Source organism: Mytilus edulis, chromosome 6 (genome assembly GCF_963676685.1).
Source record: "Mytilus edulis chromosome 6, xbMytEdul2.2, whole genome shotgun sequence".
Taxonomy (NCBI): Eukaryota; Metazoa; Mollusca; class Bivalvia; order Mytilida; family Mytilidae; genus Mytilus; species Mytilus edulis.
Window position 1 is genome coordinate 73,114,236 of NC_092349.1, and position 23,594 is coordinate 73,137,829.

The following is a 23,594-nucleotide window of genomic DNA, read 5'->3' on the forward strand; positions in this document are numbered from 1 at the left end:
GTTGTATCAATAAGCCAATACACATTCAGGAAGTAGACGCAACCCCCCTTTTTGAGACATCAACAGGAAATTACTGTATTACTTTACTAAGTGTTATTTTACATATCAGAATTAAGACGTAATGGAAAAGGTAAGGATAATTTTGATCTATAATTTTGTTTAAATAATATATTTTACACTTTTAAATACTTTCTGTGAAAGTTTGCTCATTCGGTGTATAGTATCACATTAAAAGTCATAAGAAACCTCAAATTAAAAAAAAAAAATGCATATGTTTCTTTTATAACTCAATGGATAGCTTTCATTATAAAACTTATGTACATATACTTTTTTCTTAAGAAAATTCTATAATTTATTCATATTTAGAAGAAATTAACTTTATTTTAATTGCTTCCTTCCGAAGCAATTCCGCCGACATATTTTCCGTATGCAAAGTGACCTCAGTGTAACCCATCTTGTAAAAATCCGGTAATCGCAATACCCATGGTGTCCTTAAAATAAACTATTATCTGAATTTACATGGTAAACACGTGCTCAGTTTCCATGCTTTTTTGTTGATTTTTTGTTGACAAACAGGTGACAATCGTTAAACTTCGGCTTCAAAACACGAACTTTAATTACCTGCCATTTTTTCACAACAACACTGACCGATTGAAAAAAAACGATTATTTTTTTTGAAAGATAATATACATAGCTCTTCTTTTAATTCATGATGATTATGTTTAAATATACTCGTCATTTGTAACATGTAAATTAAAAAGCAGTTATAATTCATAAAAGTAGTTAGAACGTAAAAGTAAGGGGACCGTGATAATATTAATCGCTTCAAGGGTTTAGAACGATGGAAATGGCCTTGATTTTTTTATTTATTTGGGAAATAAACTCTGCTTCTTTGAGTCAATAACATGAAAACGAAAAGTTGCACTGCATCTGTCAAATATCTGAGAATGTTGCTTTCTTATTTGTGCATATCCAAATAGTTATCAAAGGTACAAGGATTATAATTTAGTACGCCAATAAACCAAACAAATACAAAGTTGAAGAGCATTGAGGATCAAAAATTCCAAAAAGTTGTGCCAAATTCGGCTAAGGTAATCTATGCCTGGGATAAGAAAATCCTTAGTTTTTCGAAAAATTCAAAGTTTTGTAAACCGGAAATTATTAAAATGACCACATATTAATTGATATTCATGTCAACACCGAAGTGCTGACTACTGGGCTGGTGATACCCTCGGGGACGAAACGTCCACCAGCAGAGGCATCGACCCAAATACACATCACTGGCAGTGTATAAAAATACAATTACTAAAGTCTTTTAGGTATAACAGTTTCCTCAAGATTATGAGGAAATTAGATGGGAATTTATAAGACGACCAATACCATATTTATACAAAACATAATAAAAAAGGGACATGAAATATACAAACAGCGTATGTATAAAAACTCAACTTGTATTTTAAATGATAATATATATGTACACAATTGATAAATTTTAAAACATTTGTTTGACAAGTTTTAAACCGACAGGTAATACACATTCGTTGTATCAATAAGCCAATACACATTCAAGAAGTAGACACAACCCCCCTTTTTGAGACATCAACAGGAAATTACTGTATTATTTTACTAAGTGTATTTTACATATCAGAATTAAGACGTAAAAGAAAGGTAAGGATAATTTTGATCTATAATTTTGTTTAAATAATATATTTTACACTTTTAAATACTTTCTGTGAAAGTTTGCTCATTCGGTGTATAGTATCACCTTAAAAGTCATAAGAAACCTCAAATTAAGAAAAAAATAATGCATATGTTTCTTTTATAACTCAATGGATAGTTTTCATTATAAAACTTATGTACATATACTTTTTTCTTAAGAAAATTCTATAAATTATTCATATTTAGAAGAAATTTACTTTATTTTAATTGCTTCCTTCCGAAGCAATTCCGCTGACATATTTTCCGTATGCAAAGTGACCTCAGTGTAACCCATCTTGTAAAAATCCGGTAATCGCAATACCCATGGTGTCCTTAAAATAAACTATTATCTGAATTTACATGGTAAACACGTGCTCAGTTTCCATGCTTTTTTGTTGATTTTTTGTTGACAAACAGGTGACAATCGTTAAACTTCGGCTTCAAAACACGAACTTTAATTACCTGCCATTTTTTCACAACAACACTGACCGATTGAAAAAAAACGATTATTTTTTTTGAAAGATAATATACATAGCTCTTCTTTTAATTCATGATGATTATGTTTAAATATACTCGTCATTTGTAACATGTAAATTAAAAAGCAGTTATAATTCATAAAAGTAGTTAGAACGTAAAAGTAAGGGGACCGTGATAATATTAATCGCTTCAAGGGTTTAGAACGATGGAAATGGCCTTGATTTTTTTATTTATTTGGGAAATAAACTCTGCTTCTTTGAGTCAATAACATGAAAACGAAAAGTTGCACTGCATCTGTCAAATATCTGAGAATGTTGCTTTCTTATTTGTGCATATCCAAATAGTTATCAAAGGTACAAGGATTATAATTTAGTACGCCAATAAACCAAACAAATACAAAGTTGAAGAGCATTGAGGATCAAAAATTCCAAAAAGTTGTGCCAAATTCGGCTAAGGTAATCTATGCCTGGGATAAGAAAATCCTTAGTTTTTCGAAAAATTCAAAGTTTTGTAAACCGGAAATTATTAAAATGACCACATATTAATTGATATTCATGTCAACACCGAAGTGCTGACTACTGGGCTGGTGATACCCTCGGGGACGAAACGTCCACCAGCAGAGGCATCGACCCAAATACACATCACTGGCAGTGTATAAAAATACAATTACTAAAGTCTTTTAGGTATAACAGTTTCCTCAAGATTATGAGGAAATTAGATGGGAATTTATAAGACGACCAATACCATATTTATACAAAACATAATAAAAAAGGGACATGAAATATACAAACAGCGTATGTATAAAAACTCAACTTGTATTTTAAATGATAATATATATGTACACAATTGATAAATTTTAAAACATTTGTTTGACAAGTTTTAAACCGACAGGTAATACACATTCGTTGTATCAATAAGCCAATACACATTCAAGAAGTAGACACAACCCCCCTTTTTGAGACATCAACAGGAAATTACTGTATTATTTTACTAAGTGTATTTTACATATCAGAATTAAGACGTAAAAGAAAGGTAAGGATAATTTTGATCTATAATTTTGTTTAAATAATATATTTTACACTTTTAAATACTTTCTGTGAAAGTTTGCTCATTCGGTGTATAGTATCACCTTAAAAGTCATAAGAAACCTCAAATTAAGAAAAAAATAATGCATATGTTTCTTTTATAACTCAATGGATAGTTTTCATTATAAAACTTATGTACATATACTTTTTTCTTAAGAAAATTCTATAAATTATTCATATTTAGAAGAAATTTACTTTATTTTAATTGCTTCCTTCCGAAGCAATTCCGCTGACATATTTTCCGTATGCAAAGTGACCTCAGTGTAACCCATCTTGTAAAAATCCGGTAATCGCAATACCCATGGTGTCCTTAAAATAAACTATTATCTGAATTTACATGGTAAACACGTGCTCAGTTTCCATGCTTTTTTGTTGATTTTTTGTTGACAAACAGGTGACAATCGTTAAACTTCGGCTTCAAAACACGAACTTTAATTACCTGCCATTTTTTCACAACAACACTGACCGATTGAAAAAAAACGATTATTTTTTTTGAAAGATAATATACATAGCTCTTCTTTTAATTCATGATGATTATGTTTAAATATACTCGTCATTTGTAACATGTAAATTAAAAAGCAGTTATAATTCATAAAAGTAGTTAGAACGTAAAAGTAAGGGGACCGTGATAATATTAATCGCTTCAAGGGTTTAGAACGATGGAAATGGCCTTGATTTTTTTATTTATTTGGGAAATAAACTCTGCTTCTTTGAGTCAATAACATGAAAAAGAAAAGTTGCACTGCATCTGTCAAATATCTGAGAATGTTGCTTTCTTATTTGTGCATATCCAAATAGTTATCAAAGGTACAAGGATTATAATTTAGTACGCCAATAAACCAAACAAATACAAAGTTGAAGAGCATTGAGGATCAAAAATTCCAAAAAGTTGTGCCAAATTCGGCTAAGGTAATCTATGCCTGGGATAAGAAAATCCTTAGTTTTTCGAAAAATTCAAAGTTTTGTAAACCGGAAATTATTAAAATGACCACATATTAATTGATATTCATGTCAACACCGAAGTGCTGACTACTGGGCTGGTGATACCCTCGGGGACGAAACGTCCACCAGCAGAGGCATCGACCCAAATACACATCACTGGCAGTGTATAAAAATACAATTACTAAAGTCTTTTAGGTATAACAGTTTCCTCAAGATTATGAGGAAATTAGATGGGAATTTATAAGACGACCAATACCATATTTATACAAAACATAATAAAAAAGGGACATGAAATATACAAACAGCGTATGTATAAAAACTCAACTTGTATTTTAAATGATAATATATATGTACACAATTGATAAATTTTAAAACATTTGTTTGACAAGTTTTAAACCGACAGGTAATACACATTCGTTGTATCAATAAGCCAATACACATTCAAGAAGTAGACACAACCCCCCTTTTTGAGACATCAACAGGAAATTACTGTATTATTTTACTAAGTGTATTTTACATATCAGAATTAAGACGTAAAAGAAAGGTAAGGATAATTTTGATCTATGATTTTTTTTAAATAATATATTTTACACTTTTAAATACTTTCTGTGAAAGTTTGCTCAATCGGTGTATAGTATAATCTTTGAAGTCATAAGAAACCTCAAATTAAGAAAAATAATGCATATGTTTTTTTTTATTACTCAATGAATAGTTTTCATTATAAAACTTATGTACATATACTTTTTTCTTAAGAAAATTCTATAATTTATTCATATTTAGAAGAAATTTACTTTATTTTAATTCTTTCCTTCCAGGAAGCAAATCCGCCGATATAATTTCCGTATGTAAAGTGACCTCTGTGTGACCCATCTCGTAAAAATCCGGTGATCGTTATACGCATGGATGTCCTTAAAATAAACTATTATCTGAATTTACATGCTAAACACGTGCTCAATTTCCATGCTTTTTTGTTGATTTTTTGTTGACAAACAGGTGACAATCGTTAAACTTTTGCTTCAAAACACAAACTTTAATTACCTGTCATATTTTCACAACAACACTGAACGATTGAAAAAAAAATGACGATTATACGAAATTTACACGAAAAATATGATAAATTCGTGCACAGAAAACTAAGTTTATGATGTTTGTATCCATTGGTTCAAGAATTTGAAAAACATTATTTTTCACCGGTCACTCGTTTCTTATGACTTTAAAATATGATATGCATGAAGTGACAAAGAAACAAAAAAAAATGGAGAAATTAAAGGTAGCACGTATAAGATATTGCGTTACAAATAAACAGCCTTGATCTTCGTAAAAAACGAGGTTATCAAAAAAACACTATGGCCGATGCTTACATGAAATGAGAATGCATAGATAGTATTGAAAACTTTTGTTTAGTATTCATAATTAAATAAACATATATTATTTACCATTGAAAATTCCGACTTGTGCCCAAATTGTCTTACTAAATTCTCATATACGTATTAAAAGAGGACAGGAAGCAACATTTACTACAAATCGAAATCGCAAACCAACGACACAAAAAAAAACAGTTTGTTCGAAACCATTAACATGATGTAATTCATTTTATTTTGTCTCAACGTCAGACAATATACATATTTTCCTTAAAATATCGGAATGATGCTTTGAAACATCTAGCTTTCTATTATGGATTTTAAAAAACTTTTTCACACATGTTGGAATATAAATTAGCAGCACATAATAGGTCAAGATTTTTTATAGGGTCTTTAAATTTCGATACAAATATGCAATTTACTTATAGAAATTTTATTGTCACGATTAAATTTATACGATTTTAGGTCACATTTTTTTTTCAAAAGTAGAATAGTTTTGATTGATGTCAATTTTTTGAATTTTGCCTACTAAGGGGAGGTAACTCATAGATATTAAAATTACATGAAATCTTTTCATTTTATGTTATGCAGGACAAAATGTAAGTTGACTCTTTTTTTTCGTTTGACATTCTGAAAGCATATTTTGAGAGCTATCTTTTTTATTTAGGTTTTTTTTAATCCACTAAATGACACTTTTCATAATGATATTGTATCTGTAAAAGCTCAAATACTTATTACTGAAATAATATTTTTGAACATATTTCTGATCAATAAATACTTCCTTTTGACAAATTATGTCAATAAATAAAATTATCATGTTTTGCTCAACTGGCCCTGGACTGTCCGTTAAGTTTTCAAAATCCTTATCATCTGAAAACGTAGATTATATTTAACCAAACTTCGCCACAATCATCACTTGGGTATTTAGTTTTAAAAAAGGTGTCTGATGACTACTTTCGACATCTGCAAGATGGCCAACATAGCTAAAACTAGAATAATTGGCATAATGCAAGTTGTTTCTATTATTTTGAAAATTGTTATGAATATAGAAAATCTGATCAGGCCAAAATGTTAATTTTAAGCTCTACCAATTGTTCATTGATGTCAAAACTGTCAAGCAGTTTCATATAGGAGTTATTGCCTTTATAAAATTGACAAATTCTTTCTTCTCATAACATAAAATTAGGAAAGATACATAGAAAAAAAATTAATAAGCAAAGGCAAAATCGTTTTCGACAATAGATATGAAGTTTTCCGATGACTACTTATTGTAGTTATTGTCCTTTATGGTTGTTTTTACCATTTATTTTGTGTTTTGCCTTACATGATAAACATTATAATGGATAATAGAATCTATAAATAACAAAAATGGTCAGCAAGGCAAGATAAAAAAAAAATCAAAATTTACTGATATAGTTAGTGACTGTCACTCATCAATGTTCCTAATTCCAATGTGTTGTTTGGGACTAAAACATCAGATTCAGTCATGTCTGGCAAATATGACCGTGACTTATAGAGTCAAAATAAACAGACAAAGAGATCAGCAAAACAAGATCATAAAAAAGTAATTTTGTCATGAATTGTAATGAAATCATTCTATTCTTGTAACTTGTCCTCTATATTACAGAGAGTTAATTGTTGTTTATGTACATAGACCAAGTGTGTCGCAAAGGCTATGTCGACCCTCTAGTTTGTTTGTACTTCAAAGTCACCATACGTTTTTAAAAAAAGCAAGTCGAGTATGTAAATCTTTGAGATTTTTCAAGTACTAGTAACTCTTGGATTCAATTTAAGTGAAAATGCACCTGACCTCGAATTTTATTCATGGGTTTGTGTAGGATACTTTATCTCAATGTTACAAAATATTATTTATTGTTCCTCCCACCGAATTGGGAATACCTTTTCCCAAAACAATAACACCTCTTTAAGTTTAACTTGTGTTCCTACGCCCTTTAAGGAAAAAATAAAAGATATCAAATAGGGAATTATGTTTTACCAGGTGAGCAATCCATACTAATAAGTTTAAGTAATAAGACTTGGAGTGCCATTCAAAATAATATGACATGTCATAAACATGATTATGAGTGACTTTGATCTTGATAATCTTTTCAACTGGCACAAATACACACATCCACTGCATTTAAACTTAAAAAAAACACCCCAATTACATCAGGTTTATTTTATTTTAAACAGAAATAGAAAATTCAAGCTACAAATATAATATGTTTGACCACTGTATCTAAATTCTGTTTTATAAATTCTAACAGTCTAGTCAATTGAAATTGCCTTTGTGGAAAATAAACGTCGATTTCTTATGAAATATTAAATTAGTCTAAATAATTGTGCAAAATATGTGTATGTGTAACTTATAATTATGTACACTATGAATATTTTCAGTCGAAAAAAATGTCATATCAAATATTTGTCCATGGGCACTTTTTCACAATACAATAGTGTCATTGTCAACGGAATGTTTTCATCTCCTTCTGGACAATATTTCACTGAAAAAAGTAAAATATCCAAAAGTACAATTAAAAACTCAAACACATTAAAAGAATGGAAATTTCTACAATATATTTCCACTCCCATGAAATTGTGAGCATTTTTGAAATGTTTCAATATGTTTGATAAACTGTATGTGTATATCCATTAATTGCTGAATAAATCAATTATGCAGGTTGTTTATTTTTATACTTAACAAATAACACACTTATTTTCCAAATACTAAATGTTTATCACCATCCTTTCACGAAAACACAATTTCATGACATTCCTGTGTAATACTGCCTCAATACAAACAATATTTTCGTGAATACTTTATTTTGCGTTTAGACCTTACCTGCCTATTTCGCGGAGATGTAATGTCGCGATTTTCAAATTTTCAAATTTGCTTGATGTGATTTGATAAGGACAATTTTTGATTGACTATAATCCCGACGATTTATATTCGCGTTATTTTTCTACTCGCGAAAGACGCAAAATTAAATTGCTCGCGTATATTAGTTGGTTGACTGTATATATATAATGGACAACCTCCCTGTAACTAGATAAAATATCATACAACCATCAATAGAAAAGCGCCTGTTAGAAATTTCATATTGAAATTATTTCATAGATTTGGAAAACAATTCATGTCGGTTTACTTTAACCAAACAATTATTAAGGCCTTACTAAGTTTCTGCCATATGTCCTGATTCCGCTTGACACCTTTTTCATGGTCCAATGACTGCATTAAAATATGCATCATTTTTTTTTTAAATATTTGCTTATTATGAGTAAGAGAATAACTTAATTTGATTTATAAATCATTGCACATTATTCAAGCTACAAATTTATCAACCTAGCTGAAGTAGCACACACAAATATAGAAGTATGGTGAAATATTATATTTAAATGGGCATGCTGAGCAGGACAGCATACGCATTTGTCTTAAATTCATTTATTTATGGATCAAATTTGCCCTCAAAATGTAAGTTACACATTATATAATTTAGTTATTTTATTTTAAAGGATCATATAGACAGGATGTAGTCTGATACTTGCCATAACTTTGGCTACAGTGCTTTTTACGGGCAGTACTGTGGCCGTTGAGGTAGACGTTTATCAACGAGTCAGATTAATACCATAACTTAAGGAAAACATCACATCTGAAGGAACCAACATGAGTCAGTTATCAGAAGAAGAGTCAAACTTTCTCAGATTTTACTACCTTAACCTGAAGATTGCTTCCAAGGCTGTCAGGGTATATTTTGATTCTGTTCATCCACCATCTGGACTTGCAGCAGAGCTTGGAAAGACTTCTACGTCAGTAACTTTGAAAGGACTTCGGTTTATAACAAAACCACAACTGCAAAAATTATACCCTAGTACTGGTAGGTTGAATGAACTTATATTGTATATTTTTTGTAGTGAAAGAGAGGCTGAAAATAGCGTAGCAAAAGGGGCATTATGTTTCACTCTTGTTATTCTCTCCGCAAATATTTCCATCCGTACGCGTCACAGTCGGTTTCCGTTCTGTAACTTCAATTTGCCTCAACCAAATGATATGAAACTAATACACAAAGATTATTACCACATTTCACAGATCAAGTTCGATTTAGGTGGTGTCATGTTTACTGTTCTTAAGTTATGTCCCGTTATAAAATTATTTGCAAGCGGGGCCATCATCTGTACCCCATGGACACATTCTCAATTTATCTTTTTTTGTAATCTAATGGTGAATTTCTTAGTCCTGTCAATAAAATGAAATATAACTTATCAAGCTGTTTTGTACATTAAGGACTTGATGACTATCTTCAAAAGATCGTGACACTTTTCTTTATAGCAATTAAACCATGATTATAAGTTTTTGATATTAATGATGTATTTGAATAATATCTGTTACAGGAAGTACTGTTGTTCGATCAGAACACTTTGATACATCACTTATAGTTTGCCTTTTACGAAATATGACACCACGTGAGAGTGCCCCTATAACAGGATGGGATAACTTACCACAACCCGGAGATACCAGTACAGGAGCAGACCTCGCGAGAGTTAAATGGTACCGGAACAAGCTAGTTCATAGCGAGGTTGGGAAATTGTCTCCAGCAGGTTTCACTCAGTACTGGGGAGATCTTGAAGGTGTTAGTATTTAAAGGTTTTTATTCCTATAGTATCAAGTTATTTGGGAAGACATTTCTAATATAGTTCGGACTTTGTTATTTTCTGACACAGTGACTACATGCTTATTACACCATGCATTTTAACAAATGCTAGAACTATATGTTTTCTTACGAAAAGGACAACATTTCATCTAGAGAGGGGTAATTCTATCTTTGAGATCAAAGAAAAATTGAAACAAAAATTCCTTCTTCAAAGTATATATTTCATATTGTTTATTGATAGTGAGGATATAAAGGTAGAAATAAAGCAAATTTATGGTAACATGGTTTAATAAATTGATTCTAAATTCGTTTTCTGTTGACTGCCTCCTTGGTTATTTGTAAGTATGCTCACCTGGAAAGCTGGAGGTCGTTATCTGGTACAAAGCAGGTTTACTCATATTGCATTGCCAAGTTTTCGTCCCGAATATACAACAGACATTAAACAGGCATCCATCATCATTTTCGTAGATGTCTGCTAGTAAAAGTATCAATGGTATTGCATGTGAATCAGTGCTAATTTGTTATATGATTTCTCATCTAAAGATGTACGTTAAACATTTTAAGGAATACTCACTTTCGCAATTGCATGACAAAGATGTTTGGATGGTCAAACTTATAACATTTCTTAATGGTGTTAGTTGTGTTACTTTTACCAAAAAATTAAGGACAATATTTTATATGCCAGAGTATATAAGGGTTTATTTATCCCTTAATAGTCAGTTTCTATCGTGTCTGTTGACAGATAGAAGAAGTAAAAAGGAGAACAGTTTGTTTATTTTTTATTCTTAAACTGTTAACACAAAGGAGTTGTACAAGTTGTTTTTTATTTTAATTCTTTCATTACTTGGAGAAAAATTCTTTTCCAATATTTGTTCTTTTATTGTTATTTCTTTTATGCACATTTTGTAAGTCTAATGATTTAAATTGACAAGATAACAAAAATAAACATAATTTTCGTGTGTTTAATTCAAGTCAGTGGCTGTCACATGTCTTATGTTATTGTTATACTAAGGAATTGGTTTGATTGGCGGATCTTTGATTGTTTTAGTTAAAATTATTCACAATTTGTATAGAGTCATAGCAATTCAGATCTTGACATATTGTTTAATATTTAAGGACTGACTGTAATATTTTTTCTATCTATGAAGAAAAAACATAACAAATGTGGTGCACACTGAAAATAACGCGCGTAGTGGGTTATTTAACAGTGTGCATCACATTTTTATGTTAGTTCGAATAGACAAAATATTACAGTTATTTCTTATAATTTAATTCTAAATTCCATTTTAAACCGGCGTAAATCATGAAAAAAAACGTCGATGACAGCATGGTCACATGACAAAATTGTGTCTATGAAATGATAAACAAAACGACGTCAGCCAATCAGAAGACGCGTTATATCCAAAATTAAATTATTTACCGTGTAAACACAAGAATGTTTTATTATTTTATACAGGCTATTGAACGTCTTGGTGGAAAAACACTACTGAAGGAAGCTCAGTCGGCACAACATATTGTTTTAGACAAATCACTAACAGAGATGTTAAACATGGTCAGAATCTGTGTGAATGATGTTGCAGAACATGCAGAGAAGATAGATAATCTTCAGTTAGACATTGAAAATCAAAAGACCATCAAAATGGAACATGAAAATAAAATTGAGCGGCTTCATGATTCTCTACAGCAAGGAGAAGGTGAGGCACTGAAGCTTGCTTATGAACTTTCTGATCACAAAGGAACTATAGACAAATGTCAAGAGGAGATTGAAGCATGTTCTAAAGAAATAGAGAAGATGGGTCATATGATGGAAGAAATACAGGTAAAAGCATTGGAAGGACAGAACAAAGTTGACGAATTGACACAGCATTTAGTGGGACTTGCTTGCAAACATGATACAAAGATGAAAGAATTTGATGAACAGATAGCAATTCAAGGAACACAGATGGCAAAACATGATGTACAGTTGGCAAAACATGATGTACAGTTGACAAAACATGATGAACAGATAATAGTTCATGGTGAACAGGTGGCAAATTTTGATGGTCAGTTGGCAAAACAAGGAGAAAATATTGTAATGAATGGTGAACAGTTGGCATTACACGTTGAACAGTTGGCAAATCTTGATGGACAGTTGGCAAAACATGATGAAAAGATGACGACACAAGTTGAACAGATGGCAAAACATGATACACAGATGGCAACATGTGTAAAAGACATTGACAGTATGAAGCAGAAACAGTTTGATACTGGTGTATCGTCAGGTAATTTTGGTTATGTTTTCAATTTGAATTATTTGTTGAGTAACGATAAGAAAAACGGATTATTCAAAAACATTAAGTTACAGAATATAATGTCAACATTACACCATGACCATGTCCCCCCCAAAAAAAAAGGGAAATTTAATTGCTCTCTGCCCTACATAAAATAAAATAGATCAATGATATAATAAATAATGATATTAAGCAAACTTATAAATGTTATAGGCTTAGGTTGCTGAATACAATACTGATAATATGTATGGTACCAACATTACTGATTCAGGTAAAACCTTTTGCAAATTCAAAATGTATTCAGAAATTAAACAGCTAATGGATCCAGAAAAAGACCAAAGGCAAAGCCAAATCCGGTCAAGGAAAAATGAGCGAGATGAATTCCTTAATTTAAAAATTATACAACAGCAAATTTTATTAAGACACTATCTATATTTTCCGAAGTAGTGGCTACTGGACTGGTACTGACCTCGGGGACTAAGAGTCCACAAGCAAAAGTATCAACTCAGTGGTATTAATTACAGTGACAGTACCATTTTTTCTGCACCAGATGTGCATTTCGACAATTTCTCTTCAGTGATGCTAGAGGCCAAAATATTTGAACATCATGAATTTATTCAGAAAAAGAAGAGCTGATAAGGACAAAAACAAAATGAAAAAGGACAAAAAGTGTAGCATGAACTGGACCAGGAATTAGAGCTTTGCTTAAGGGGCTTATATTCCTTTATTTATAACAATTTAATATTTTTCCTACAGTGCTTTTGTGTTTTTGTATAACGCACAAACACACATACATTATTATAGAAGAATGACGATTGACAAATATCTCATTCTTAAAATATAAAGAACTTAATGACTGATCTCTTCGTCCTCTTGTGCAATAGTTATTATGAAAAAGATACATATCTACGAGATAGTTGAACTTTATGGAATATCTTTTTCACAAATGTCAACTGATATGTTTTAGTGTCCTACACACAATCACATCTCTACATCGAATGAGACCATATGTGGATCAGGATAAGTTAACTGTGATGTTTTGTATACTGTTGTTTTTCTTTTGTTCCTCTTTTTCTTTGTCATGATGCTGTCAGATGCGATTTCAAGAATGTTCTTTTGTTATCTTTTGCTTATCCTATACTATTAACATCATATTATCAAATATAATATCACGCTCTTTCAAAGTTATACTGTACTGGTGAGTCTTATGTAGACGGACGCGCGTCTGGCGTATTAAATTATAATCCTAGTACCTTTGATAACTATTTACACCACTTGGTCGATGCCACTGCTGGTGGATGTTGCGTCCCCGAGGGTTTGACAAGCCCAGTAGTCAGCACTTCGATGTTAACATGAACATCAATTATATGGTCATTTTTTAAAAATTGCCTGTTACAAATCTTTGAATTTTTTCAAAAACTAAGGATTTTCTTATCCCAGGAAAAGATTACCTTAGCCGTATTTCGCACAACTTGGGTCATTAATGCTCTTCAACTTTGTACTTGTTTGGCTTTATAACTTTTTTATCTGAGCGTCAGTGATGAGTCTTATGTAGACAAAACGCGCGTCTGACGTATTAGATTACAATTCTGGTACCTTTGATAACTTGTTTTACCTTTTTGCTAAGTTCAATGAAGAAACTATCATTATGTTACCATCAAAACACCAATAAACAGTTGACATGCTCTATCAGCAAATTTTTATACTTTTTATAACCCTTTGTTTGGCAAATCTTGAAGTTTGAAATGTAAACACTATATTACATATACATAAAATATATATTTAGGTGGAACTGGTATGTTTCTTTTTGGAGATAATTCAATCAATGTTTCGTGTTATTCAATTTTTATTGTAAATATAACAATTGTTTATATTTTTCAGTTGAAGACATTAAAAGACGACTAGAGGGTAATAACTTACTTATATTGTCAACCATTATTTTTATTAGTTAACTAGGAATTATTTTGTGGGACCCATTACACAACAAACTGCTGAGAGTCTGAAAAAACCAGATTTTGTGCTCGACCAGTAAAATCGAGCACATATTTTACTCGACTAGTCTCGACATTGTCTCGACAGTACTTTACTGTACTTAACTGTACTCAAGTAGGTCTCGACTAACTTAATAAATCTGATTGAGTACTTGATGATCTTGGTGAAGTATGAAATGGTCTACACCAAGCCTAGACCAGTATCTACCCGTCTCGTTCTGCTCTTCACCCGTCTTGACTCAGTCTCGACTAGTCTGAACCTTCACATTTAGTCTTGATTGGTGTAAATTAACCCATCTAACTAAATTAAATATAGATATTACAAAATTGCAGTTTATTTTAGTAGTTTGGTTCATTGCTGTGAAATTAAAGAATTTAATTAATAGGTTGAAACAAGAGTGCACACGCTGAAATGTCTCGCCTTCTATACTAATCATTGATATTATGTTGATAGTCCTAAGTATAAAGCTTAGTTTTATTACAACTGTCTCATAAACTCAACATTAACCAAGATAACTAAACAAAGACCAATGAACCTTGAAAATGAGGTCAAGGTCAGATGAACCATGCCAGGCAGACATGTACAGCTAACAATGCTTCTATACAACATATATAGTTGACCCATTACTTATAGTTTAAGAAACATAGACCAAAACACAAAAACTTAACACTGTGCAATGAACCGTGAAAATGAGGTCACCGTCAAATAAAACCTGCGAGACTGACATAAAGATCATAAAATATTTCCATACACCAAATATAGTTGACCTATGGCATACAGTATTAGATAAAAAGACCAAAACTCAAAAACTTAACATTGACCACTGAACCATGAAAATGAGGTCAAGCTCACATGACATCTGCCCGCTAGACATGTACACCTTACCATCATTCCATACAACAAATATAGTAGACCTATTGCATATAGTATGAGAAAAACAGACCAAAACACAAAAATTTAACTATAACCACTGAACCATGAAAATGAGGTCAAGGTCAGATGACACCTGCCAGTTGGACATATACACCTTACAGTCCTTCCATACACCGAATATACTAGCCCTATTGCTTATAGTATCTGAGATATGGACTTGACCACCAAAACTTAACCTTGATCACTGATCCATGATATGAGGTCGAGGTCAAGTGAAAACTGTCTGACAGACATGAGGACCTTGCAAGGTACGCACATACCAAAAATAGTTATCCTATTACTTATAATAAGAGAGAATTCAACATTACAAAAAATTTTAACTTTTTTTTCAAGTGGTTACTGAACCATGAAAATGAGGTCAAGGACATTGGACATGTGACTGACGGAAACTTCGTAACATGAAGCATCTATATAAAAAGTATGAAGCATCCAGGTCTTCCACCTTCTGAAATATAAAGCTTTTAAGAAGTGAGCTAACACCGCCGCCGCCGCCGTAGCCGCCGCCGGATCACTATCCCTATGTCGAGCTTTCTGCAACAAAAGTTGCAGGCTCGACAAAAATGATTAAATTCAGATAGTCATCTTTAATTATTTCTATAACTTTTTTTCAAATCAACTTGGATTTTCTTAAAACTCTTCAACTATCTCAATTATACATCGAACTTACAGAATGCCAGGTTGTTTTGTAGTTTGATTAATTGCTGTCAAATTTAAGGATTTAATTTAAAATGAAAAAAAGCTAGAATTTTAGTCGTACTGAATTTAGATAGTCAACTTTAAATTTGTTTATTCTTTTTTAAAATTTACTCGGGTTTTTATCAAACTATACAGCTATCTCAATTATATTTTGATCTTACTGAATCCCAGGTCGTTATGGAAATTGGTGCATTGCTGTCAAATTTAAAGACTTAATTAATCTAGGTAAAAAAAAAGCTAGAATTTGCAGTTCGGACTAAATTCAGATAGTACACGTTCATTATTTTATAACTTTATCAAATCAACTTGGATTTTCATCAAACTATACAGCTATCTCAGTTATATATTGACCTTACTGAATCTCAGGTCATTATGTTGTTTGGCATGTTGGTGTCAAATCTAAGGGTTCGAGTTGAAGGCTGTACTTTGACCTAAAATGGTTTTCTTAAACAAATTGTGACTTGGATGGAGAGTTGTCTCATTGGTACTCAATCCACATCTTTTTATATCTATATAATTTGTGTTGGATGGAGAGTTGTCTCATTGCATTGGCACTCCTATCACATCTTCCTTTAACTATATATAGTTCGTGTTATCCACACCACAGAAAAAAGTAAATGGATTTCAATTTAGCATACAGATTATCTGAAAAAAAACTCTATTGAAAAGCTTTAATCCGCGAAGCAGATTGTGTAAAATGTGAAGAATCAAAAATTAATTTTATGGTTCAATAAATACAAAATAAATTATTGCCATTCATTATAAATAATTTTTTATTAAAAATAAGGCTCAAAGAACTTTTTATATTATTCATATTAACAATAACAACGTACACACATTTGGGCGTATGAATACACAATGTCAGAGTGGGCGTGTCACCATAAAAAGTTATAACATTGAAAATAATAGCAATACTTTTGACCGATCCGAAGGCAGTAAATACACCAAATTTATCTATTAAAAAATACCCTTATTTTTTTTCTGAGTTTACTTTACCACACTATGCATTTGTAATGTACATATAAATTAACAGACATGACAGATGATGGTAAGCATTTTGTTTTCATCAAAACTCATTTAACTGTAGCTGTTACTTGTACCTTATTCTCAGATATATTTGAATCTGTGAGTCAGCTCATAGTTTTTCTGTTAAAAAATGAGTTTTTTTTTCTTTAATTATTGATTTTATTATTTTATTTGCATTGTTATCCTACTTTCGACATATTTATCTATATACACTTATTCGTAGATGATACTAAATACCTTATCGAGGAGGATATAAAAGAGGGAACATTTGTGATGACTAAAGCAGTGACAGATGGCTTGTTGTTGCTGAAACAAAATGGAGTCTTATTAATTACTGGGCATGCAGGTACAGGAAAAAGTAGGATAAGTCGTCATATTCTTCACATAGTTTGTTCTAAAAACAACGCATACAAATGCTTGATGCTAAATACATTAGAAGAATTGGAAAATATGATACGTAGAGAAGAACATGCTATGGTTTTACTTGATGACATTTTTGGGGAAACAAATTGTATTTATAATAGAGAGAAATATGTACCAATTTTAGACAAGGTCCATGCATATGTATGTCAAGGTAATATTAAAGTCATTATAACAATCAGAGATACAGTCAAACGTCAATGTCAAGAAGTGTTTGAAAATCATAGGTTATTTCAGTTTCAGTTTATTGATCTAAGTTCAAACAAGTATGAACTTGACATATTTGAGAAACAAAAAATTCTCAACAAATACATGAAACAAGTTCGGCAATCAAACTATATAGAGAAAACGGGTTTTGTTGACTATAACGGAGTTGTAATTGTTAAGGAGAGTGAAGTTTTAGAAATTATATTGGGGAATCCAGTCAAAGGGTTTCCATTGGCCATTTATCAGTTTGTCCATAATGAAAAATATTTCCAGCTTGGATGCAAATTTTTTGACAGGCCAACAGAAGCTATGCTAGAAGAAATAAATGAAATAAGACGTAAGGGTGAAGATGAAAGAAAATTTATGATACAGTACGCTATTTTAGTCTACATAGCAATTAATGCAAACTGTATTAACCTTGATAATAGCTCAAATATTACAGAACTCAAAAATATGATTGAGGCAATCTACGAACGGACCGTCAAATTAAAACAAAACAACATATCAGATACTGTCAAAGAACTTAAAGGAAGTTATTTAGTAAATACTAGTGGTCAAAATCACCGGATTTACAGCTTACACCATCAAATGCTACTGGAAAGTGTTGTATTATCTTTTGCACAAGTCGATGAGGAAAATAAGAACAAGATCATACCTTTACTAAGCTGTTCATTTGTCCTAAAAATGGTAAAACCAGCGTCATACAACGAAAAGGAAGGAGATGTTGTTTTGAGAATTTCAACTGACAGTTATAAACTATTGGCAAACAGAATAGTGGAAATATATATGGCAAAGTTGCGGGATGTCCATTCTTTTGTAAGGTACATCAGTAATACTGAAATATTTGAACAAGACGGTTTACTGATGCTCCCTTATTTACTAGCGGCTTTTGAAAAGGAAGATAGCATAGATAAACATACTGAAAATATGATGAAATCTGGTAGCATTTATACACTGTTTGTACATCTGAAGAACAAACAACGTTTTCTCACCACTTTACTTGATATTTCAGCAGACAAATCGGACACAACATTTGAGATGTATACCTTTATATTGCAAGAGCTTAAACAAATTATCAAAACGAGCAATGATTTTTGCGCTGTTTATGAAATAAGATCTGCGTTAATATCATCTTTATATGATATCTGCTCTAATAAAGATGTAAGATTTGTTAAAGCCACCTTGGATATAGTGGAAGAAAACAAAATACCAGTTTTACTTGATCAAGGTATAAGTCTTTCAAAATTAGGATTTTCAAGATTTGGTTTGTCTGATGATTTTGATTGTGTTAGATTGGATAATACATACATTTTTCTTACATTTTGCATTTGGAAGGCCTATGAAGTGTTTAATGAACCAATATTAGAATACTTACTTTCAAAATTCAACGAGATTCAATTTAATGTTCCTTTGTTTTTAGAGATGATTTATACAAAAGATTGGATAGGAACTGAATCATCATTATCTTATAAGCCGTTGGAATGGATGGTAAACAGATTTGCAGATCAATACGTAGTTAAATCTGACTTCATTCTGAAAACGGCTTGTCAATGCAAATTGTTTGATACAGTCGTTTATCTTGCATCCAGTAAATCATTTGATGCCTATTCCAGTTTAGAAATATTTCTCGATGACTTTGAGTTAAATAGATTTTCTGATTTAAGTGAACTTTGTCGAAATAAAAATTTGTTTAATTTTCTTTGGTCAAAGGTTACAAGTGCTTCAACAGACTTGACTCCAATCGTTATTTCAATTTTAAAGAAAACTCGTAATCATGATATTCCTGAGTATGTTTATAATGCCATCCTACCAGTATGCTTAAATAAAAAAAGTTTATTGACCTTGGCATGCAAGAATGCACATTTTTATTTGGCAAGTCTAATAATAGAAAAAAGCCACATCATAGACATTCAGTCTACTCTTATTGCAGCATGCATGCCAGTTGAGACGAGAATCGAGATTTTGTTCAAGAGTATATTCGAGGAATCAAATGTGGAAATTAATCAGTTAGAAATAGTAGAAAACATCCTTTTAAAATTTGGGTGTGAACAGTTTGATCTGAAAACTGCATGTCGACAGGCATATCAGTTTGGAAATTTCAAAATTATAAGATGGTTTGTTCAGAACATTGATATAGTTAAGTTGGATTTGGAAATCATTATACAGACGGCTTTAGTTGGGGAAAAAATTGAAATATTAGAATACATTGTGAAGGAACATATCATTGCAAATTTGGATAAAATGGATCTTTTAAAATACATTACTAAATACTATACTGCCAGATATTATGTTGTAATATTGAAAACAGTAAGTGTCATCTGGAAAAGTGCAAAGGACAAACGTGAATTAAAAATGGAGGAAATAGTAACAATGGCTTATGAAGGAAAATGCTTTGAGCTATTGGTGTGGATACATCTAAGCTGCAAGTTACATATATCTATTGATGCAGAAAAAGTATTCTTGTTGGCATGTCAAGAATGCAGAATGGATGTAGCAGAATGGGTACTGCAGAACTTTGATCAAACATCATTGAAAATCGACGGAGGAAATGTATTCATTAAAGCATGTGAAAAAATTTGTAATAAACAAGAAGTAACATCTCAAATCATTGGAACTATAGATTGGACTCGTGAAGTCTCTCAAATAAACCCCTCGGATCTGAAGTCTGGAGTTTTAAAGCTTATAAATCACGAGGGGGATGTGACCTGGAAAATAAGGGATGACTTTATGGATTTCAAAATGAATTTAGTTATTGATATATTGAAAAATAACTTGATTGTTTTAAGTACAGACGATATTGAACAAATAATGAACAAATCACTCGAACAGAAGTATTATGATCTAGTAAATTGGTTAATGGTAAACAAAAGCTCTTGGTCATTTGATAAACAAAATATTCTAAACAAAGCCTGTGCAGATGGTGAAATTAAAACCTTAAAGATGCTAAAAAAAGAATTTCATTGCTTAGACATACATGAAGCAATAAGCCATGCATGCAGTAATTCATGGAAGTCTACAAGACACTGTCAGTACATACATGACCAGGAATATATGTACATTTCTTATAATGATGATCAGACAATTGCCTGTTTAGATCTGTTCTTGGAGGAAATTCATCATGATACAATTGATATCAGTAGGATTGTGAGTACAGTGTGTGAAGAGGAAGATATCAGTGACAATGTAATGACATGGTTTCTTCTTAATCTTCCCCATGAACAAATACCAATCAATGATGTTTTAATTGCTTGCTGTCGACTTACTAAATTAAATCATGTGAAGTACATATTACATACAGTAAATAGTGAACAGTTTGACATAACAGACGCATTCGGATGGGCCTGTTCAATGTTGGGTGAGTGGGAAACTAATGTTCAACTCGGCCTATGTGTTGTGGATTGTCTTTTTCAGAGGTTCCGGGACAAAATCTGTAGCTTATTCATTGATCTGAATGTAAGTATTGAATCGAGCACGTGTCATTTGGTACTATTCTTTTTAGAGAAAGGTCATTGTGGGAGCACAAACATGAAGAATCTTTTGACGGGAGCATATATCAATGGTCATTTTAAAGTAGTACAATGGATTTTAGCACATGTTGAACATACAGAACTGGATATTCAATCTACAGTTATGTCCACTTGTTGGAAACTACATATTCGAAATATAGTGAAGAGTTATCGTAATAAACACGAAGACCTGCGTGACTGGTTATCATATATTAGTAATATAAATCAAAGAATGATAGGTCTAACTGCCAGTGCAATGTTCAATTTTGAAGAAGGTGAACTTAAAGACTGATCTAAATCACATGGTGACCAAATCATGGGGACTCCATACAAAAACGTGGATCATCCAGATGAAATGATTTACCATGATAACTGAAAAAATGTCGTACATAAAAAGAATATTATACATAACATTTGTGCCAATCGATGGATGGAAACGTTCACTTAAGGATTTTCTTATTTAAGGCATATATACCTTAGCCATATTTGACACAACGTTTAGGAATTTTGGATCCTCAATGATCTTCAACTTTACACTTGTTTGGTTTTCTAACTATTTTGATCTGAACGTCACTGATGAGTCTTATGTAGACGAAACGCGAGTCAGACGTATTAAATTATAAGCCTGGTACCTTTGATACCATTTACTGTTTTATTAATTAATTCTTGTCATAATTGGAAGCTATAAGTTTGGTTACATATTCAAGAAATTTTGAAGTTCATTACTTTACAAAGTCTATTATGATTGGCTTCCTAACGACTTTCCTTATATAACAATTGATAAAAAAAATAATTGTGTTACATTTGTAGGAACAATCAACCAAGAGGAGACGATAACATTACGCGAATAGTATATTCTAGATTGATTTATTATCATGATAATTATGTCAGGCAAAGTTGGCTTTAGATGAATTTAGCTATTTACTTTAGGTTTTTTTACATATAGCTCTTCAACGGTTTCGGTACTTATCCATTTTCGAATTTCAAATGTTTGGCTTTGAGCGTTCCTGATGAAGGTGAATAAAGAAAAGCGCTTTGGACGCAAGAAATTATTAAACGTGTTGTTTTCAATTTTTTTGTAATTTTAGTTTTTTTTTACTATTGATATGGTTCACAAAATGTAACGTTTTGTATTATTATTTTTGTATGCAAAATATAAATAGATTAGGTCTAGGACATGCACTGATTTAAAATTTTGGATAAATAAATGTACAGCAAATTACACACTCATATATTTGCTTTGTTGCAACAACAGTTCCATTCAAAATATTGACTTAATTACTCAATACAATGCAATATTAAATTTCATGTACAAATTTTGTTTTGTTTACAAAGATATTATTTTTGTTATTGTTAACTAGAAAACTAATATCAATTTGCTGCATTAGAAGGCAGAGCTATTGGATGTTTGATCATGTAAATGTTATCAGTTATCACTGCATCATGATATTGTTCTCTGTAAAAAAAACATTCATGTATGTATATACCTTGTTTATGTTTTATAAAGACTTATTTTCAAATAATTAGTGTTAATAATCTGTGAAAGCAAGATTGCGAACTAATGAACCCTAAATGTATCATATGAATGTTTGTGATGTATGTATTAAACCTTTAGTCTAAATGACTTTCAAAGTTATTACAATGAACGTAATTAAGTAGATCAGACTTTTAGTAAAAGTATGTAAAAAGGAAAATCACAAAAATACTGAAATTCGAGGAAAATTCGATCGTAAAGTCCCTAATCAAATGGCAATATCAAACGACAAAACACATCAAACAAATGGACAACAATTGTCATATTCCTGACTTGGTACAGGTATTTTCAAATGTAGAAAATGGTGGATTGAACCTGGTTTTATAGCATTAAACCTCTCACTTGTATGACAGTCGCATCAATTTTCATTATATTGATAATGATGCGTTAACAAAATGTCACAAAAGGAATACAAAAACAACACGGACCCCACCAAAAACAAGAAGTGATTTCAGGTGCTCCGGTAGGTGAGGCAAATCCTGCTCCATATATTCACTCGTCGTGTTGCTCATGTTGTTACAAAACCGGTAAATAGTCTAATTCGGTAGGTCACATTCGTGAAAAGGGAAAGAGATGTAGTAACAACATAAGGAATATATCAGATATCATATGTATAACCAATATTCCATAACAGTCAACTAACTCGTGATGACGTTCGTAATATTTGCAACGTGATGAACAGAACATCACCATTTGGATATATGGGTTTAAAAATGTAAAGGTCACAATTGGGAAGCTGAAATTATCTTTTTGTCGAAAATTTTGTCTTCAAACGACCTCCATAGTTAATTTCTAGATAAA

General features: G+C 31.4%; 1 protein-coding gene across 2 annotated transcripts; it reads left to right on the forward strand.

The window, feature by feature from the left end:
* On the forward strand, positions 1–22,880 carry LOC139528374 (uncharacterized). Of its 2 annotated transcripts, none has more exons than XM_071324332.1 (6): positions 1–130; positions 9,074–9,435; positions 9,950–10,188; positions 11,666–12,470; positions 14,361–14,387; positions 17,350–22,880. In XM_071324332.1, the coding sequence occupies exons 2-6, from the start codon at positions 9,225–9,227 to the stop codon at positions 21,549–21,551; spliced, it is 5,484 nt and encodes a 1,827-aa protein (XP_071180433.1). In that variant the 5' UTR covers positions 1–130; positions 9,074–9,224; the 3' UTR covers positions 21,552–22,880. The 2 variants fall into 2 exon arrangements, with proteins under 2 accessions (XP_071180433.1, XP_071180434.1); XM_071324333.1 differs by lacking the exon at positions 1–130 and adding an exon at positions 4,720–4,746.
* Positions 22,881–23,594: the final 714 nt, after the last annotated feature.

Bases quoted from the DNA above. Each gene is read 5' to 3' on its own strand.
- LOC139528374 (XM_071324332.1), top strand. From the start codon at position 9,225: ATGAGTCAGTTATCAGAAGAAGAGTCAAACTTTCTCAGATTTTACTAC. The intron at 10,189-11,665 runs GTTAGTATTTAA...TATTTTATACAG, and splicing joins ACTGGGGAGATCTTGAAGGT to GCTATTGAACGTCTTGGTGG. The intron at 12,471-14,360 runs GTAATTTTGGTT...TATATTTTTCAG, and splicing joins TGATACTGGTGTATCGTCAG to TTGAAGACATTAAAAGACGA.